Here is a 21891-nt window from a genome sequence, read left to right on the forward strand (position 1 = left end):
TCATGTTTGACACTGTTGATGATCTTCGTTTGGGACTGCAGCAGCCCAGTTGATTCGTCTAAGCATCAATTTTCCATACACCTTCCACAACTACAACACTAAGTCCATCTGAAATCACAGCACAGCCTGTCAGCCGGTTCTCCTGTGCATTGACATCAACCTTAAATCTAGTCTGAGAATGTGAGATATCATTGATCTTGTAAACAGACACAAGTGTCTCAAGAGTATTTGGGTCATCGAACAGTTTCCTCTCTTTCTTCTCTCGGCTCTCTGCTGGGGTTAGCTTGCTGGCTATATTTCTATCAACATGGGCTTGTTCACGTTCAGGTGCTGTGCTCCGAATTTCCATTTCCATCCTAGTAGGGTCTGGAGTTGCTTCAGCACCAAGTACTTTTCATGAGATTACTCATCTTCACTTTGGGTTTGGGAGGTTCTAAAAGCCCCTGTCTGATCATTTCTTGTCTTATCTTTTTCCTTAGCAAGACGACTCTGTGTCCTTAGCTTTTTCTGTTCCTTCTTAGTTAGCTTCAGAGGTTGTGGAGGTGGTGGTGTAGGCTCTGCTGGCGATTCAATCGGAAGAGGGTGGTCAACATACATGGTTATTTTATCCATCTTTAGTTTATCTTCAACATTATCTTCCTCGGTATCAAGGTAAGCAGCTGATTTTAGGAGTGGCAGACACCTGTTTTAGCACAAGAATAGAACAGAAACTAGTAAACGGAAGCCAAAATAACTCTTAGCATTCAAAATTAATTGGAAGAAGGAATGAGATATTTAAAAAATAAAAGAAAAATGAAATATTAATAAAAAATATGATAGAACGTCAAATATCTTCAAGTAAGTTGCTCAAGTAAAATATAAGGAACCTTTTAAAAAAAAACAGAAAAGAGCAACAGAACATATTCGGATGAACTTAGAATGCCATATGCAGAATTCTGTCTTGAAATGATCACTATGAAAAGTCCTGATGCTAACACTCAAGAGTCGAGGAATTCAAGAGAATAAATTTCCCAACAGCTCAAATCATTATAAAACCAGAAAACTAGATTTCACAAAATCAAAAGCCCAAGGTGATGCATCATGTTGGACTGTCTATATGTTGGCAATGTCGTTGACAACATCAAGTATAACTGCATGAACCGCTCAATTTGATGAGTCACTCTGTGTTACTTGTTTTCTTGATAATGCACTCAATGCTCCAAGACCCAAAATGGACTCGGGATACCCACCCAAAGGAAAGTGAAGGTGCATGTAAACAGTTCCAGATGCTGAGTAAACTACAGATCTGTCCAATACTACATACAATTGAAAATCTTGACAATGACTAGCAACAACTGAAACATTAAACCACCCCTGCTTGAGGGTCAAGATCCATTGTTCATCTGAAACTACTTTAATCTTTACCGCTGTCCATCAAATTACCATCTTCGATACCATCAACAAGCAAATGTTTGGAGAAGCCAAAGTTAAGGATGTTGAGGGGAATGGAAGCAACAGTCATCATCTGACATGAAATTTTTTAAATCAAATTCTAAAGGAAATCAACACATACATAATCACATTTCTGATTAGGTAGCTCCATGGCAGGAGAGAGTGGAGCATCAGCTCCTCAGGCACTGGCAACCACTGTCACCAGACAATGCACTCGGCAGGATCCTTCCTGCTCTAGGACAGGAACTGTGGACACATCATTCAAACTTTTTAGTGGCAGTAAAATCTGATGGGTTCAGGTTGTTCAAAAGAATCCCCATAGAGCAGATGAACAATTTTCTAGAAGCTTTTGAGAGACATCCTATGGCAGCATAATGAAAGAAAAAAAATTCGGTTGAGTCATATGGTATGTGGTTCTATCATGCAAAGCCATGTAGGGTGACTGTAACAATCTCAGAAAGGCACAATCAGGAGTTCATTGCCTCCTCTGTCACACAACAACTCTAACAGCCATGGCTGGAGTTGGCTAGTAAACAGCCTGATTACCATAAAAGAAGAAGTTTCAAAAATGAGGCTAAGAAAAGCAAAGCACGGCACTGGTAAGAAATGCCTTGCCTCCTCCACCATTGACAACCTATCTGGTTCTTCAAGCAAGTCCAAACTATGTAGTCAAAATTGCTCCTCCACTGCCATGCCCACCACACATCCCAGACTACAATCAATCTACAAAAAGGCATTGCTTAAGGAAAAAATGGCCACACCATACCCAACACAGTATGCGCATACAAATCAGAGGAACACATTAAACAATGCTATGGAGGCAACCACCGAAAGACTCAACAGGCTAAAAGCTTGCCTTATTCTTAAAAGTTGGAAAGAAGACATTGAATGGGACTGTTGAAGACCAGCACTCATGAGTAATTGAAAACAGTAGCAAAACCTGGGGTACAGCCCATTTATGCATGAACTCCTGGCTCATCTTCTTGCTACAGTGAAGGAAGAACATAGAAGACAGCATTGGGCCCATGCATCTCTGAAATTCTGGAATTGCACCCAGATAAAAGGGAATGAAGAAAACTGCTGGGTAACTATTCGTGGCATTCCTCTACATCTATGGTGCAAGGAAATTTTCAGATTTATTTGCAAATGTTTTTGGAGAAACAATTGAGGTTGACAATGAAGCAATAGACCAACGGGGTCAGGTGCCTTCAGTCACGCAATGTGAGGAATGGACCAAAGCAGACAAGCAAGCCTCAGAACCCGGTCAGCAGAGCTCAGAACCTGGTTCAATTGGCCATCATGTCCATTAAACTCCTCACTCCTTGAAGGTATATTGTTTCGAGTACCAAGCTACTAGACTAATAGCCAAGATCACTAGGAAACCTGGCACAGTGATGGTGAAAATCCAAAAAGAAAGGATCAGCAAAAGAACCCTGCTCCCAAACTTAAACCCTGCTGAAATGGAAAATCCAAAGTCTTTAAAACCTCCAGACTGAGAATATATAAAGCTCTGGCCGGTCTCTGGTTGCCAGAAAAAGCAAATCTTACAACAGATCCCTGAAGGGCTTGATGCAGCCTTCTCAACTTGTTAACTACAGCACTTGTCCTAACCAAGAATCAGAAGAGCAAGTCTCAGACCCAATTTAGATTACTTGTAAGAAACTTACTGCAATGGCTGGCCCACTTTGGAGCCACCATCAGGTGCTCCAAAGAATCAATTCACAGATTACACACCAAACTAGTCTTATTTCCATGTTCCACAAGTGAGCCATGTCCCTGAATCTCATGTCATGAAATGCAACAGACCCCCATAAAGAGAAATAATCAGAGAGCATCTCAAAAATCATACAATCATAGTAGTATAACAGAAGGGAAAGAAAGTCCAGTGTATGACAGAGTTTAAGGACATCTGGTATGAAAGAAACACAGAATGGACAGTGTGAAATGTCATAAGCTCAGCAGGGGGAATGGCAATTGTGTGGGATAAGGATCAGGTGGAATTCATTCAAGACAGCATAGGGGAATTCTCAATTGCAGTCCACCTCATCCAAAAGATTATAGAATTCAATGGGCAGCAATTACAGTATATGGAGCTTCCCACTACATGCAGCAGAGCCTCTAGAATGAACTTAGAAAGCAAATTGATATATGTCAGCTCACATGTGTTTGTTAGGGACTTCAACATAATTAGGTCCTGCAATGAGAGCACAAATGCACCTACTAGAACAAATGCATTGATATAATCCTTTTCCGAATTCATAAAAAACAACAGGCATGCTGTCATACCAGTTGCAGGAGCCTCCTTTACATGGACTAATAAAAGGTGAAACACACATGAACAAAAATTAATAGACTATTGGCCCTCAATCTTGGCAATTTCACTTTCCTCTAGGAACTAGAAGAATCCTGCCGAGACCAACTTCAGACCATTCACCCATCCTCTTTGAAAGGAAATCACAGTCACGAGGCCCCCTTCCCTTTAGGTTTGAGAAGATGCGATTACTGGATATTACATACATACTAATCATTGGGAATGATGGAAAGAAAATCAGCCAACAGGCTCCTTAGGTCTGAAGCTTGCCAAGAAGCAGAAAATATGTAAATGGAAGATAACAAAATAGTGTCGAAGCAAGTTTGGAACTATTGCACAGAAAAAACATTATTACAACAGATCCAAAAATATGATGTGCTTAAAGAAAGGTGAAGCCTGGATCATATAGAGCAGTTACTGAGAGATACATGGAAAGAAGAATTTGGAAAACACAATCTCACAAGAAAGAGTTTACTGGAAACAAAAGGTGAGGTTCAGATGGATCAAAGAGGGTGATGCCAATTCCAGTTTCTTCCATGCCATACCATCTCCATACCAAAAAAAGAAATAACATTTCCTCCCTCACAAGAGATGGATATCTGCAACCTGCCCTTGAGATGGAATATGTCAGAGACTTATAATACTGGCTTGTAATTTTTCTGCGATGAAATGGTAGTCTACCTCAAGATGTTTTATTTCTCATGGAAGATATATAATAAGTAATTCAACATAGGTTCAACTATGTTTTCAATTAAGCTAGAATTGACCCGGGTATTTTAAAACCAGGGTAGAGTCAGCTGAGTCTGATCAGATTGGCCGAGTCTAATGGGGTCATCTGAACTCGCCCCAAAATAAAAAGGGGTATCGGAAATCACAGGGTTTGGCAGAAAATCCTTCAACAGTTCCAAGAATGAAAGAAAAATGGTGTTCAGGAGCTTCACACAAACCTGTAAATGGAAACCTAAATGCGAGGGTCAATTCAAAGTCTTGATATTCAAGCAGCAGGAAAAGTGAAAAGATCAATTAATGGTAGTTAAATTCACCAGTGAGAGACTATCTGGCCCTTCAAGTTTCACCTCTATAAATTGATCTGGCCGTTTGACGACGTTCACATACTTTTTCTGTTTCAGACTCGGAAGTGACGACGATATGAGTGGAAAGGATAATAGTGGTGGAGGAGGCGGCGGAGACAAAGTAGGAAATGCTGGCAATGGAGGCTCAGGCGGGTCTGGCGGCGGAGGAATGATGAAAGCTCCGGGAGGAGCAGGTGAATTTATCGATAGAAAGGGGTTTGAGACTAACCCCAAGGAGTACTTTGATCAGCTTCACGGTAGAAACAAGTAGCAAGCAGTGCTTTGTACTGGTGCTCTGGTTGATACGTCCAATTAAATAAATTGAAGCAGATATGCAAGTTATCTATTAGTTTTTTTCTCTCTTTCTTTCTACTATTTTGAATATCTTGAATCATGGGCTTGTTGAATTGATTGATGTGTTCAGGAAGACGACTTAATCCATAAAAAAATTAAGAGTAATTTGAGGGAACTTGATGAGATTTTTGAATTAATATCTTTCTATCCCAGTAAAGAAAGAGGATCATGAGAATTGGCAGTGGAATCCCTCTGGGTGCTCTGTTGCCTAGACAATGCTTATTTGCTGCCGTTTCTTGAATTCAGCAACAAAACCAGTGTGTTTTTACAGGGCTCAGAAGATCTAACACGAAACCTTTCCTTTAATTTGGAGCTCTTCGCAATCTTCTCTAACGATTCAAACCCAGGATTATCATTCACAAAATTCCAAAATCTCAACTGCAGACAGTACCTGTTCGTTTTGTCCAATTTTTTTTATGAACATTCGATCATCTTGTGTTCCGCAAAAGTCAGTTCCAGACTCACTGATCAGCTTGCAAACTATTTCCGTCCAAAATACTTCACAAATATGTCCGCACTATAATTACAGGAAAAATTAATTTATCAAAAATACAGCGCCGTGAACTAAAAGATTAAAAATCAAACTGACTCTTCCTTCAATGCAGAGTACCATCCAACCACCGGAAATGGCAGGGAGACAACCAGTACCTCCCAAGCTTCGCACATAGGGGAACATCTATTTCGAGTTCTTTCACCTTCTTCACCGCCGTCACTACCTTCCTTCAGATTTTACCAACTGTGAAAAAACTCTACTCATCGACACACCCAAGAGATCTTCAACCAGTACCTCCCAAGCTTGGCAGATATGCAAGGATTAAAGCTTTATTCACTAGGATCTTTACAAACCATTATGTCACATATTTATATACAAAATTGTAAACTAAAAAATTCTAATTCTGGCGTTGTGATCTGTCTATGTCGGATCTTTGATCTGTCGGTTTCGACGGACAGAAACCTAGTCTGCAAGCTTCCTTTGCATTGCTGTTCACACCCCCCCGGCAAGCTGAGCGTTGGATTGGAACAGACGTGAAGTTTGGATTGAAAAAATTCAAAAAGAGCGTGGAATACTTTTGGTGAAAATATCTGTAATTTGTAGGTGAGATGACACATATTGTGTGTGAAGTTTGTCTACAACAAGTTCTCAAAGGAAATGATAATTTAACTCAACATATTTGGCGCTTTTGTGAGATACTGGATTCGAACTGAGGAAAATTGCACTTTTGTTGTTAGATAAGAGTAGAGGTGGTTGTGGAAGTGGAACATGTAGATCGGTAAGAAGATGCATAAGCCAAATAATTTCAGCTGCAGTGTGCGCTAGAGCACGATACTCAGATTCACAGTTGGAACGAGATACCAATGGCTGCTTTTTAGCACTGCAAGAAATCAAATTGTCCCCAAGATAAATGGAGTAACTAGAGGTGGAGCGACGAGTATTAGAACACCCAACCCAGTCAGCATCAGAGTAACCGACTACAGCAGCAGGAGTAGCGGATGGATGAAAAATAAGGCAAAAAGTGAATGGTACCTTTGACATAACGTAAAATACGTTTAACAACAAGAAAATTATCTTCAGTGGGAGCATGCAAGTATTGGCTAACAGAGTTGACCGCATGAGCGATGTCAGGGTGAGTGATGGTCAAGTATTGAAGGGCACCAACGAGAGACCTGTAGAGTCTGGGATTCAAAAAAAGTGAACCATCTACGGATAGATGTTGTGAAATGACCAAAGGCGTAGGAACCGGCTTGCTATCAAGTAGCTGAGCGTGAGTAAGAATATCCCGTGCATATTTGAGTTGACCGATAAATAAGCCATCAGTTGTTGGCGAAGCTTCCAGACCAAGAAAGTAGCTGAGCAGACCCAAATCTTTAGTTGCAAACTCAAAATAAAACTTATGAGTGAACCTGGTGATAAGGGCTGAGTTGTTGCCAATAATAATTATGTCGTCAACATAAAGGAGCATATATATAGTGTCTGAATGCTGATGAAAAACAAATAGAGAAGTGTCAGCACGACTGCAGGAGAATCCAAGTTGAGTGACAAGGAATTGAAGCGTTGGAACCAAGTACGAGGAGCTTGCTTGAGACTGTAGAGATCTTTTTTTACCTGACATACATGATGCGAAAAACGAGGGTCAATGTACCTAGGAGGCTGTTCCATGTAAACATTTTCAGTGAGAGTAACGTTGAGGAATGCGTTCTTGACATCAAGTTGGTGAAAAGGCCATTTGTTGGTCACAACAAGAGAGAGCACAATCTGGACAGTAGTAGCTTTTACCACAAGGCTAAAGGTGTCAGTGTAATCAAGGCCAGGGATTTGAGTGTAGCACTTGGCAACGGGGCGTGCTTTGAGACGCTCAATGGATCCATCAGGCAGGTGTTTTGTTTGAAACACCCATTTGGAACCCACAATATTGGTGTTTGTAAGTCGAGGGACTACAATCCAGGTCCGATAATTTTTTAGAGCTCGAACTTCTTCATCCATGGCAGCAAGCCAAGCTGGATTCTTAGCGGCAGATTTGAATCCTTCCAGCTCAATAGCGACAAGGAGAGCAGAGAGAAGTCCAGAGGAGCCCACGATACCGAGGTTGGCCGGATGACGAGGTTTGAAAATGCCAGCTTTACCTTAGGTTAGCATAGGATGAGAACCCAATGGAGTAGGAGGAGTGATTTGTGTCTCGGGCGGTGTCAGACTGAACATTTGATGCGACGAGGAGGGACCTGTAAAAGAATCAGTAGTCTGCATGGATGCATCGACCGGATCAGTACAGGTTGAACATGGGTATAATCCGGATTGAGTAATGTACGGAGAATGGTGTGAGGAGGAAGGAGGAGTTTCTGTATGGATAAGACTGGGTTCCAGAAAGTTGGAAAAATGGAGAGAGGAAGGGGGGTGAGCATGAGATGATTTTATTAAAGGAAAGTTGGTTTCATCAAATTGGGCATGGCTGGTGATGTAGAGTCGTGAGGTGATAGGATCAAGGTAGCCAAACCCTTTATAAGAGGGACTATAACCTAAAAAAATGCATGGAAGACTACGAGGTGAAAGTTTGTTAGTCATATAATCACGTAAGCAAGGATATACACAACAACCAAAGGGATGAAAATTTTCATAATTGGGAATAGAACCATATAAAAGTTCAAACGGTGATTTATCGTCAAGAAGTAATGTGGGCAAACGGTTGATGATGTAAGCTGCAGTGTTGAAGGTTTCAACCAAAAAACGAGGAGAAAGATGAGAATGAAAAAGAAGTGTCAAACTAGTTTCAGTCACATGACGGTGTTTGTGTTCTGCACGTCCATTTTGGGCAGGTGTATGTGGGCAAGAAATTTGATGATGGATTCCAGAGGTATGAAGATGTGTCTGGAAGGAAGTACTTGTAAATTCTCCTCCAGCTTCATTTTGAAATTTTTTAATATGTGCCGAATATTGATTTTCATAAGTTTTTCAAATTGGGTAAAAATATTACAAAAATCTGATTTGAATTTCAAAGGATAAAGCCAAGTGAATCGGAAAAAATCATCAATGAAGATAACATAATATGCATATCCTAAATGGGATTTGACAGGTGAATGACCCCTTATGTCACAATGAATAAGGACGTGTGGATAAGGTATACGATGATTTTTAGCAAGTTGACATGAACTACATAAGGATGGAGAAGGCAATAAAGAGGTAAGATAAAGATGTCCTTGTTTATGTAAATAAAAAATAACAGAATGATTTACATGTCCTAGGCGAGCATGCCATAAGTTATAGGAAGCATGTAAAAATTTATTTTTAAGGACCGAAAGAAGGGTAGGGTTGCCACGCTCCAACACATATAAGCCTCCATCTCTCTTTACCGGTTGCCACCACCATTCCTGTGAGACGATTCTGAATTGTGAAAAAATTGTTAGTAAAGGTAACGGTGAGAGGAAAATCAGATGTTAATTTACAGATGGAGATAAGTTTTTTTAGTGAGATGTGGAACAACTAAACATCTAACAACTAAATATTTGGGGTAGGAGAGAGTATGGGAGATAGGTAAGGAGGCACCATTCCCCACAATTACAGAGTCCTTACCCGTGTATGGAGCAGACTAATCCAGGATGGATATGTTATTGGATATATGAGAAGATGCCCTAGTGTCCAAGAACCAGTCAGAGGGTGCTGATCCAGTGAAAGAACATGATCCTGTGAACGCCTCGGCAAGATGAGCACGAGACTCATTTGTCTCACCGTGGGCATAACTTTGATTGCATCGATCTGCATAGTGACCATCAAGATGGCATATCTGACAATGAGGAGGTCAGTGGCCTTGTGTTGAATGAGGTCGGCCTTGGTTGGCATAATTGCGACCAAAACCATTTGTTCGTCAATGGGTACGACCAGAGCTGCGGCGGATCGACTGGTTTGATCCTCGGGTCGTGGTAGCAAAAGCAGCAGTAGGAGAGACAGAGCTTTCGAGTGATTTTTAAAAGAGCTCAAAGCTCTCTGCTCGGGAGACGAGGTTACACAAGAGAACGAGAGGCAAAAGGGCTATTTGTGTGACGGAGAAGGCGGAAAATTCGATGCCAAGTCCACGGAGAAATCAATGGGGTTTGTCAGTGTTGTCGACTAGTCTGTCGATTACGTGAAGTTGATCGCAGAAACTCTTGAAAGTGCGTGTATAAGCGACAACAGATTGATTTCCGCACTTTAACTGTTGAAGATTGTCTTTGAGTCGGATTTTTCGAGCCTTCGACCAATGACTGAAGGCATTTTCTAATGCGAGCCAGACCTCACGTGCATTGGAAATGCCAACGACTTCGGCCATTGCTTCCTTGGTGAGGGAGGAAAGGAGTATGCTAAGAATGAGTTGATCCATTCCTCTCCATTGCAAATATTCAGTAGAAGGAATGGTAGAATCAGTGGTAGCAAACTGAGGTTGTGGCGTGAGGGTTCCATCCACATAGGGGAGAAAATTATTACTCTCCAAAAGAGGAAGAAGTTGGCTTTTCCACAAGATATATGTTGTGGAAGAAAGTTTAATGGTAATCATATGGATGAGGGTATGGAAATGGAGAATTTGAGAAAAGTATTCGGCAGCTATTTTGTTTTTACCTTACTTGTTGGACCTAGCCGGGTTCGGTACGAACCCGATTTGTTGTGCGAACCAGAGTGGTAGCGCGACAAAAGCGAGACGTGCGGCTCGTCTCCTTCGTTTCCCACAGCGGGCAGCCGGTGTTTCGGCGAATGTCTGAGACGTTGCAGTTCGTCTCCGATAGATTTCGGCCAGCATCACTTTTCGCACCGGTGAGGTCGCCGAGAGATTGCGCTCTCTGGCCGAGGGTGGTGGTAGCCGAAGAAAAATTTTCAACATAGGTTCAACTATGTTCTCAATTAAGCTAGAATTGACCCAGGAATTTTAAAACCAGGGTAGAGTCAGCTGAGTCTGATCAGATTGGCCGAGTCTAATGGGGTCATCTGAACTCGCCCCAAAAACTAAAAGGGGTGAGTCCGAGCCCTGACTCGATCTGTCCCTTGAAAAATCGGGTCAGGGCCAGGAATCCATGCGATCGCCACCTCCGGAGCTGTAAAGACTGAAAAGCTTGATTTCCTCTTGCTAGTCAAATGAGCCTCAATGTGATTTGGTTTGCTACTGTTATGGCCATTTTCACTTCCATGGCTTTCTGTAAAGGTAAGAAATAAAGTAAAAAAATCCTAATCTGGATTATGGAAAAAATAAAAATGTATCGGAAATCACAGGGTTTGGCAGAAAATCCTTCAACAGTTCCAAGAATGCGAGAAAATGGTGTTCAGGAGCTTCACACAAACCTGTAAATGAAAACAACCTAAATGCGATGGTCAATTCAAAGCCTTGATATTCAAGCAGCAGGAAAATTGAAAAGATCAATTAATGGTAGTTAAATTCACCAGTGATAGACTATCTGGCCCTTCAAGTTTCACCTCAATAAATTGATCTGGCCGTTTGACGACGTTCATACTTTTTCTGTTTCAGACTCGGAAGTGACGACGATATGAGTGGAAAGGATAATAGTGGTGGAGGAGGCGGCGGAGACAAAGTAGGAAATGCTGGCAATGGAGGCTCAGACGGGTCTGGCGGCGGAGGAATGATGAAAGCTCCGGGAGGAGCAGGTGAATTTATCGATAGAAAGGGGTTTGAGACCAACCCCAAGGAGTACTTTGATCAGCTTCACGGTAGAAACAAGTAGGAAGCAGTGCTTTGTACTGGTGCTCTGGTTGATACCTCCAATTAAATAAATTGAAGCAGATATGCAAGTTATCTATTAGTTTTTTTCTCTCTTTCTTTCTACTATTTTGAATATCTTGAATCATGGGCTTGTTGAATTGATTGATGTGTTCAGGAAGACGACTTAATCCATAGAAAAATTAAGAGTAATTTGAGGGAACTTTATGAGATTTTTGAATTAATATCTTTCTATCCAGGTAAAGAAAGAGGATCATGTGAATTGGACCAACTGGAGAAATCAGAGAAATTCTGATTTCGATCTTCTAAGTTGTGACTCAGAAATAATCTAACTCGACAGTGGAATCCCTCTGGGTGCTCTGTTGCTTAGACAATGCTTATTTGCTGTTGTTTCTTGAATTCAGCAACAAAACCAGTGTGTTTTTACAGGGCTCATAAGATCTAGCACGAAACTTTTCCTTGAATTTGGAGCTCTTCGCAATCTTCTCTAACGATTCAAACCCAGGATTATCATTCACAAAAATCCAAAATCTCAACTGCAGACAGTACCAGTTCGTTTTGTCCAATTTTTGTGATGAACATTTGATCATCTTGTGTTCTGCTCAAGCCAGTTGCAGAGTCACTGATCAGCTTGCAAACTATTTCTGTCCAAAATACTTCACAAATATGTCCATCAAAAGAGGACTTAATGGGTGTCTTCCGCACTATAATTACAGGAAAAAAATATTCTTAATTTATGAAAAATACAACGCCGTGAACTAAATGATTAAAAATCAATCCGAGTCTTCTCTCAATGCATAGTACCATCCAACCACCGGAAATGCAGGGAGACAACTAGTACCTTTCAAGCTTCGCAGATATGTAAAGATTAAAGCTTTATTCACTACTATCTTTACAAACCATTACATCACATAGTTATATACAAAATTGTAAACTAATAAGTTTTAATTCTGGCGTTGTGATCCGCCTATGTCGGATCTGTGATCTGTCGATTTCGGCGGATGGAAACCTGGTCTGCAGGCTTCCGTTGCATTGCTGTTCACACTCCCTCGCAAACTTAGCGTTGGATTAGAACAGACGTGAAGTTTGGACTAAAAAAAATTCAAAGAGAGGGCGTGAAATACTTTTGTTGAAAATATCTGCAATTTGTAGGTGAGATAGACACATACTATGTGTGAAGTTTGTTTGCAGTAACAAGTTCTCGAAGGAAATGATAATCTAACACAACATATTTGGCGCGTTTAAAATACACTGGATTCGAACTGAGGAAGATTGCACTTTTGTTGTCACATAAGAGTAGAGGTGGTTGTGGAAGTGGAACATGTAGATTAGTAAGAAGATGTGTAAGCCAAATAATTTCAGTTGCAGTGTGCGTTAGAGTACGATACTCAGATTCACAGTTGGAACGAGATACCATTGGCTGCTTTTTAGCACTCCAAGAAATCAAATTGTCCCCAAGATAAATGGAGTAACCAGAGGTGGAGCGACGAATATCAGGACACCCAACCCAGTCAGCATCAGAGTAAGCGACTAGAGCAGCAGGAGTAACGGATGGACGAAAAATAAGGTCAAAGTGAATGGTACCTTTTACATAGCGTAAAATACGTTTAACAATAATAAAATGATCTTCAATGGGAGCATGCAGGTATTGGCTAACAGAGTTGACCACATGAGCGATGTTAGGGCGAGTGATGGTCAGGTATTGAAGAACACCAACGAGAGACCTGTAGAGAGTGGGATCCGAAAAAAGTGAACCATCTACGAATAGATGCTGTGAAATAACCATAGATGTAGGAACCGGCTTGCTATCAAGTAGCTGAGCGCGAGTAAAAATATCCCGTGCATATTTGAGTTGACCGATAAATAAGCCATCAGTTGTTGGCGAAGCTTCCAGACCAAGAAAGTAGTTGAGGAGACCCAAATCTTTAGTTGCAAACTCAGAATGAAACTTATGAGTGAACCTGTTGATAATGGTTGAGTTGTTGCCAGTAATAATTATGTCGTCAACATAGAGGAGCATATATATAGTGTCTAAATGCTGATGAAAAACAAATAGAGAAGTGTCAGCACGACTGCAAGAGAATCCAAGTTGAGTGACAAAGGAGCTGAAGCGTTGGAACCAGGCACACAGAGCTTGCTTGAGACCGTAGAGATCTTTTTTTAACTGACATACATGATGCGAAAAATGATGGTCAATGTACCCAGGAGGTTGTTCCATGTAAACATTTTCAGTGAGAGTACCGTTGAGGAATGCGTTCTTGACATCAAGTTGGTGAAGATGCCATTTGTTGGTCACAGCAAGAAAGAGCACAACCCGGACAATAGTGGCTTTTACCATAGGGCTAAAGGTGTCAGTGTAATCAAGACCAGGGATTTGAGTGTAGCCCTTGGCAATGAGGTGTGTTTTGAGACGCTCAATGGATCCATTAGGCAGGTATTTTATTCGAAATACCCATTTGGAACCCACAATATTGGTGTTTGTAGGTCGAGGGACTAAAATCCAAGTCCGATTATTTTGCAGAGCTCGAACTTCTTCATCCATGGCAGCAAGCCAAGCTGGATTCTTAGTGGCATATTTGAATCCTTTCAGCTTAGTAGAGACAAGGAGAGTAGAGAGAAGTCTAGAGGAGCCCATATTGAGGTTGGCCGGATGGTGAGGTTAAAATGCCAACTTTACCTCGGGTTAGCATAGGATGAGAACCCAATGGAGTAGGAGGAGTGATTTGTGTCTCGAGCAGTGTCAGACTGGACATTTGATGCGACGAGGTGGGACCTGTAAAAGAATCAGTAGTCTGCATGGATGCAGATTGAACATGGGTTTAATCTGGATTGAGTAATGTGCGAAGAATGGTGTGAGGAGGAAGGAGGAGTTTTTGTATGGATAAGATTGGGTTCCAAAAAGTTGGAAAGATGGGTGGGGGGGGTGAGTTTGAGATGATTTTATGAAATGAAAGTTGGTTTCATCAAATTAGGCATGGCGGGTGATGTAGAGCCGTGAGGTGATAGGATCAAGGTAGCGAAACCCTTTATAAGAGGGACTATAACCTAAAAAAATGCATGGAAGACTACGAGGTGAAAATTTGTTAGTTATATAATCACGTAAGCAAGGATATACACGACAACCAAATGGATGAAAATTTTCATAATTGGGAACATAACTATATAAAAGTTCAAACGGTGATTTACTGTCAAGAAGTGATGTGGGCAAGCGATTGATGATGTAAGCTGTAGTGCTGAAGGCTTCAACCCAAAAGGGAGGAGAAAGATGAGAATGAAAAAGAAGTGTCAAACCAGTTTCAGTCACATGACAGCGTTCTGCACGTCCATTTTGGTCAGGTGTATACGGGCAAGAAATTTGATGATGGATTCCAGAGGTACGAAGATGGATCTGGAAGGAAGTACTTGTAAATTCTCCTCCACCTTCACTTTGAAATTTTTTAATATGTGTCGAATATTGATTTTCCACAAGTTTTTGAAATTGGGTAAAAATATTACAAAAATCTGATTTGAATTTCAAAGGATAAAAGCCAAGTGAATCGGGAAAAATCATCAATGAAGATAACATAATATGCATATCCTAAATGGGATTTGACAGGTGAAGGACCCCATATGTCACAATGAATAAGGTCTAATACATGAGATAACCTATGTTCATGACGTGGATAAGGTATACGATGATTTTTAGCAAGTTGACATGAACTACATAAGGATGGAGAATGCAATAAAGAGGTAAGATAAAGATGTCATTCTTTATGTAAAGAAGAAACAACAAAATAATTTACATGTCCTAGGCTAGCATGCCATAAGTTATAGGAAGCATGTAAAAATTTATTTTTAAGGACCGAAAGAAGGGCAGGGTTGCCATGCTCCAACACATATAAGCCTCCACCTCTCTTAACGGTTGCCACTTCCATTCCTGTGTGACGATTCTGAATTGTGAAAAAATTGTTAGTAAAGGTAACGGTGAGAGGAAAATCAGATGTTAATTTACTGATGGAGAGAAGATTTTTAGTGAGATGTGGAACAACTAAAACATCTACCAACTGAATATTTGGGGTAGGAGAGAGAATACCAGTATGGGAGATAGGTAAGGAGGCACCATTCCCCACAATTACAGAGTCCTTACTGTCAGAGTGGTTCCGTCCACTTTTGTTAGAGTTTATGGTCTGAGTTAGGTACTTGGCTTTCCGCACCTTAAACGGTTAGTCTTTTCGGGTTGTATTGGCTAGGTATCTGACTTAGAACTTCGTAGTTAAGCGAGCCTAGGCGAGAGTAATTCTATGATGGGTGACATCCTGGGAAGTAGTCTTGCCTAGGACTTTGACATGGTATTAGAGCTAGGCACGCCACGGCCCGCGTTTGTATCCCGTGAGAAGTAGCTCTAGAATGGGCTGGGTGGGTGTCAGAGTGGTTCCGTCCACTCTTGTTAGAGTTTATGGTCTGAGTTAGGTACTTGGCTTTCCACACCTTAAACGGTTAGTCTTTTCAGGTTGTATTGGCTAGGTATCTGACTTAGAACTCCGAAGTTAAGCGAGTTTGGGCAAGAGTAATTCTAGGATGGGTGACCTCCTGGGAAGTACTCTTGCCTAGGATTTTGACACTTACTCGTGTACGGAGTAGACTGATCCAGGATGGATCTGTTATTGGACATATGAGCAGATGCCCCAGTCGGAGGGTGCTGATCCAGTGAGAGAACATGATCCTGTGAACGCCTCGGCAAGATGAGCAGGAGACTCATTTGTCTCACTGTGGGCATAATGTTGATTGCATCGATCTGCATAGTGACCATCAAGACGACACATCTGACAGCGAGAAGGTCGGTGACCTTGTGTTGAATGAGGTCGGCCTTAGTTGGCATAATTGCGGCCAGAACTATTTGTTCATCCATGGGTATGACCAGAGCCGCGGCGGATCAACCGGTCTGATCCTTGGGTCGCGGTAGCAAAAGCAGCAGCAGGAGAGACAGAGCTTTCAAGTGATTTTTGAAAGAGCTCAAAGTTCTTTGCTCGAGAGGCGAGGTCAAACAGGCGAGGGAGAGGCGTAAGGGCTATTTGTGTGACGGAGAAGGTGGAAAATTCGACGCCAAGTCCACGGAGAAACCAGTGGAGTTTGTCGGTGTTGTCGACTGGTCTGCCGATTACGTGAAGCTGATATCAGAGACTCTTGAAAGTGCGTGTATAAGCGACAACAGATTGATTTCCGCACTTTAACTACTGAAGATCGTTTTTGAGTCAGATTTTCCGAGCCTTCGACCGATGACAGAAGGCATTTTACAATGCGAGCCAGACCTCACGTGTATCGGAAAGGCCAACGACTTCGGCCTTTGCTTCCTCGGTGAGGGAGGAAAGGGGGAGGCTGAGAATGCGTTGATCCATTGCTCTCCATTGCAAATATTCAATAGAAGGAATGGTAGAATCTATGATAGCAAACTGAGGTGGTGGCGTGAGGGTTCCATCCACATAGGGGAGAAGATTATTACTCTCCAAAAGAGGAAGAAGTTGGCTTTTCCACAAGATATATCTTGTGGAAGAAAGTTTAATGGTAATCATATGGATGAGGGTATGGGAGGGGAGAATTTGAGAAAAAGAATCGGCGGCCATTTTTTTTTTCACCTTACCTGGTGGACTGAGCCGGGTCCGGTGCGAACCTGATTTGCTGTGTGAACCAGAGTGGTCTGAGCGAACCCGGTTCTGGACAGCGCGACAGAGCGAGACGTGCGGCTCGTCTCCTTCGTTTCTCACAGCGGGCAGCCGGTGTTTCGGCGAATACTCGAGACATTGCAACTCGTCTCCGACAGATTTCGGCCGGCGTCGCTTTTCCCACAAGTGATGGGGGGATACTCGTTTCCGACCGCGTGAGGTCTCCGAGAGATTGCGCACTCTGGCCGAGGGTGGTGGTAGCCGAAGAAAAATTTTCAACATAGGTTCAACTATGTTTTCAATTAAGCTAGAATTGACCCGGGTATTTTTTAACCAGGGTAGAGTCAGCTGAGTCTGATCAGATTGGTCGAGTCTGATGGGGTCATCTGAACTCGCCCCAAAATAAAAAGGGGTGAGTCCGTCCGAGCCCAGACTCGATTTGTCCCTTGAAAAATTCAGGGGCCAGGAATCCATGCGATCGCCACCTCCAGAGCTGTAAAGACTGAAAAGATTGATTTCCTCTTGCTAGTCAAATGAGCCTCAATGTGATTTGCTTTGCTACTGTTATGGCCATTTTCACTTCATTGGCTTTCTGTAAAGGTAAGAAATAAAGTAAAAAAATCCTAATCTGGATTATGGAAAAAATAAAAATGTATCGGAAATCACAGGGTTCGGCAGAAAATCCTTCAACAGTTCCAAGAATGCGAGAAAAATGGTGTTCAGGAGCTTCATACAAACCTGTAAATGAAAACCTAAATGCGATGGTCAATTCAAAGTCTTGATATTCAAGCAGCAGGAAAATTGAAAAGATCAATTAATGGTAGTTAAATTCACCAGTGAGAGACTCTCTGGCCCTTAGTTTCACCTCTATAAATTGGTCTGGCCGTGTGACGACGTTCACATACTTTTTCTGTTTCAGACTCGGAAGTGACGACGATATGAGTGGAAAGGATAATAGTGGTGGAGGAGGAGGCGGAGACAAAGTAGGAAATGCTGGCAATGGAGGCTCAGGCGGGTCTGGCGGCGGAGGAATGATGAAAGCTCCGGGAGGAGCAGGTGAATTTATCGATAGAAAGGGGTTTGAGACCAACCCCAAGGAGTACTTTGATCAGCTTCACGGTAGAAACAAGTAGGAAGCAGTGCTTTGTACTGGTGCTCTGGCTGATACGTCCAATTAAATAAATTGAAGCAGATATGCTAGTTATCTGTTAGTTTTTCTCTCTCTTTCTTTCTACTAGTTTGAATATCTTGAATCATGGGCTTGTTGAACTGATTGATGTGTTCAGGAAGGCGACTTATCCATAGAAAAATTAAGAGTAATTTGAGGGAACTTTATGAGATTTTTGAATTAATATCTTTCTATCCAGGTAAAGAAAGAGGATCATGTGAATTGGACCAACTGGAGAAATCAGAGAAATTCTGATTTCGATCTTCTAAGTTATGACTCAGAAATAATCTAACTCGACAGTGGAATCCCTCTGGGTGCTCTGTTGCTCAGAGAATGCTTATTTGCTGTTGTTTCTTGAATTCAGCAACAAAACCAGTGTGTTTTTACAGGGCTCATAAGATCTAGCACGAAACTTTTCCTTGAATTTGGAGCTCTTCGCAATCTTCTCTAACGATTCAAACCCAGGATTATCATTCACAAAAATCCAAAATCTCAACTGCAGATAGTACCTGTTCGTTTTGTCCAATTTTTGTGATGAACATTCGATCATCTTGTGTTCCGATAAAGCCCAGTTCCCGAGTCACTGATCAGCTTGCAAACTATTTCTGTCCAAAATACTTAACAAATATGTCCATCAAAAGAGGACTTAATGGGTGTCTTCCGCACTATAATTACAGGAAAAAAAACTCTTAATTTATAAAAAATACCACGCCGTGAAGTAAAAGATTAAAAATCAAACTGAGTCTTCTGTCAATGCAGAGTAACATCCAACCACCGGAAATGGCAGGGAGAAAACCAGTACCTTGCAAGCTTCGCAGATAGGGGAACATCTATTTCGAGTTCTTTCACCTTCTTCACCGCCGTCACTACCTTCCTTCAGATTTTACCAACTGTGAAAAAACTCTACTCATCGACACACCCGAGAGATCTTCAATAGAGTCAGTCTGATAGCTCTCGGCTGCTGCATCATGCTCCGAGTTTACAACAGCTTCAATACGCGGTGAAACTGCGGGCAGCCGATTAAGACTACTGTCTTCTTCTCCTTCCATCCCTGTTACAGCCTCTTGAAGCTGTAAAGTGTATTCAAGATTCCATAACACATCCCCCATTGACGGCCGATCAACTCCGAAATCAGCCAAACACTTCTCAATTGTGTCGCCGAACTTCCTTAAAGACTCCGACCTGATTTGTCCGGCTAAACGGGGATCTATAATTTGATGCAGTTGACCTTTCGTCTGCCATTTCAGGCCCCATTCTGCTAAGCTCACCATCTCCCTTGGTAGGGTAGGATCAATAACAGGTCTGGCACATATAACTTCGAGCAAGACAACGCCAAAGGAGTAGACATCCGACTTCTGTGTTAGCTGTTGCCTCCGGAAATACTCAGGATCGAGATACCCGAAACTTCCTTTCACTGCTGTACTGACATGGGTCTGATCGAGCTCAGGACCTGCTTTTGAGAGCCCAAAATCTGCCACTTTCGCCATGAAATTTTCGTCGAGCAGGATGTTCGCAGATTTAACATCGCGGTGGATGACGGCCTTGGAAGAGCCAGTATGAAGGTAGTGCAACCCTCTAGCAGCACCTATGCAGATCTGAAGTCTGTCCTTCCAGCTCGGACTGGGGCAATCAGACCCGTACAGGTGACTCTTCAGAGTACCATTTTCCATGTACTCGTAGACCAGAATCATCTCGTTCCGTTCATCGCAGTAACCGATCAGCGCGACCAAGTGCCTGTGGCGAAAATTCGATAACGTCTCGATTTCAGTACGAAATTCCCTGAGACCTTGCTGGGAGCTTGGATTACCTCTCTTCACCGCCACTTTAATTCCGTCCTTGAGAACTCCCTTGTAAACGTTCCCAAAACCTCCGACTCCAATGATCCGATCCTCGTCGAAGTTGTCTGTCGTTTCCAGTATCATCGACAGAGGGAACCGCAATCCGCCCCCAGCATCAAGTATTGATATGGTGGAAAATGTTCCATTAGAGTACTTACTTCCCATTGTATCGGAGAAAGGAAGCCATGTCTTGGTTTGATGTTTCCGCTTCAGTTTCCTTCTTCTGCGCATCAAACAAAGACAGGCGGCAACCATGATCGCGACGAATACTCCGACAACGGAACCCACTATGATTCCGATGTTTGTCTTGGAACCCCCCTGCGCGGATGGGCTCAAAGGGCTAAACCCATCCAGACTGCTGACCGAATTGTTCAACTTCATGATCTCCAGTCCATTCAAGATGGCATTTGAAGAAGTTCCATCAACAGGGGTAGGACCAATACTCACCCGAAGTTTATTTGACCCATCGGCGATTTCTGTTACAAAATCTTTGAAGTAAGGTGCAGCCAAAGTATAACCTGTAACAGTGGAGAGATCCAGGGTGCGGATGGCAATCTCTTCATTGATATAGACATTGAAATAGAGCTCACTGATCGCATTACTCACAATATCACAGAAATGAAAACGCAGCAGATATTTGAAAGAGGGATTCACATCGAACTCCCAAGTCATATTGAAGTTCGCATTTGGGACATTCGCGGAGTTCATTTCTGCGCACGTACTGTAGACCTGATGCGGTGCGGTGTCTTGTGTAGCCCCGCCCTTCAAATAATTGAGGGTTCCTCCGAAGGAAACCGATTTGGCGAGAGTCTTTGTCAAAAGGAATTTCTGATCAGGATACCAAGTTCGAGAGAGGGTATCAGCAGATGGAGAAACCAGAGGTCCGCCCATATTAATCCGATAGACAGTCTCAAAGGCGTTGTTTAACAGCCCCTGGAATGTAGCCGGTGGATCGATACTCGAGGCATCGTCCGACAGAAGGTTGTTGGGGACGGAAACCACTTCTAAGGCATTAACAAAGGCAAAAGAATTAGATGCAGGGATGAAACGGAGATCGAGGGTGTTCGAAGATATGTTGAGCAGATACTCCTTGAACAGAGTTGTGGTATTTTCCTCTGCTTGGAAGTCGCTGAGGAGGACGAAATCTTGGGTCGAAATAGAGAACTTGAAGGTTTTGAGATTGTAATTTTGGTAGGTGAAAGGGAAGAAATAGAGACGAATCCAGTGCCAGCCTTGCTGATTGATCGGAAATTTGTAGGTAGAGGGTCCCTTAAAAATTCGGGCTGTTCGGTATAGAGACGAATTTGAACCCGAAGTTGCAAGAACATTTTCAGGGGTCGAAAGCACCTTGGAGAAGAAGCCTTCTGCAACAAAGACACGGCCATCGGCTGTTGTATTTGTTTGCGATCCGCAGTCTATAAGATAGTTATCTGCAGGATCATCTGCCCCAGAACTCAACACGAGAGAAAGAATGAATGAAACCCAGACAAGAATCTTAGGCTCCCTACAGATACCCATCGACACCAAACAGAGGATAATGCAAAAGGATGGAAACTTTCAAGACCCCCGAATCGCAAATATGAACATCGGCATAAAATGAAACTCTTTTCCTCTCGATTTTCAAAAATGTCAAACACCCATCAGAGAAAATGCGACAAGGTATATACAGATGGCACCGTTGAGCTCATCTGAAGTCTTAATCAATTGAAAAGAGCAACCCAGTTTTATTTTTTCAAATGGGTTCTCCCTCTTCCCAAAAAAATATTAACACCGACGTTTATCTGCCAAAAAACACAAATGGAAAAGAAAAGGAAAAAAACAGAGAAGAAAAAGGAATTTGGTATACGAGGAGGACTAGACAGTTTTGATCGATTCGTGTATGAAAT

At 42.2% G+C, this 21891-nt stretch overlaps 1 protein-coding gene and 1 pseudogene across 1 annotated transcript; both read right to left on the reverse strand.

Moving 5' to 3' along the window:
* On the reverse strand, positions 1-18726 carry LOC137965367 (protein RDM16-like; annotated as a pseudogene).
* Positions 18727-18756: 30 nt separating this feature from the next.
* On the reverse strand, positions 18757-21857 carry LOC137965600 (receptor-like protein kinase HERK 1). Its single transcript, XM_068811868.1, has one exon. It carries the CDS (start codon positions 21521-21523, stop codon positions 19034-19036), a length of 2490 nt encoding a protein of 829 aa, XP_068667969.1. The 5' UTR covers positions 21524-21857; the 3' UTR covers positions 18757-19033.
* Between the last annotated feature and the right edge of the window lie 34 nt (positions 21858-21891).

This window comes from Aristolochia californica, unplaced genomic scaffold (assembly GCF_029961685.1).
Source record: "Aristolochia californica isolate CCGP_79_NKW_82.1479 unplaced genomic scaffold, dmAriCali1.0.hap1 SCAF_5, whole genome shotgun sequence".
Lineage (NCBI taxonomy): Eukaryota > Viridiplantae > Streptophyta > Magnoliopsida > Piperales > Aristolochiaceae > Aristolochia > Aristolochia californica.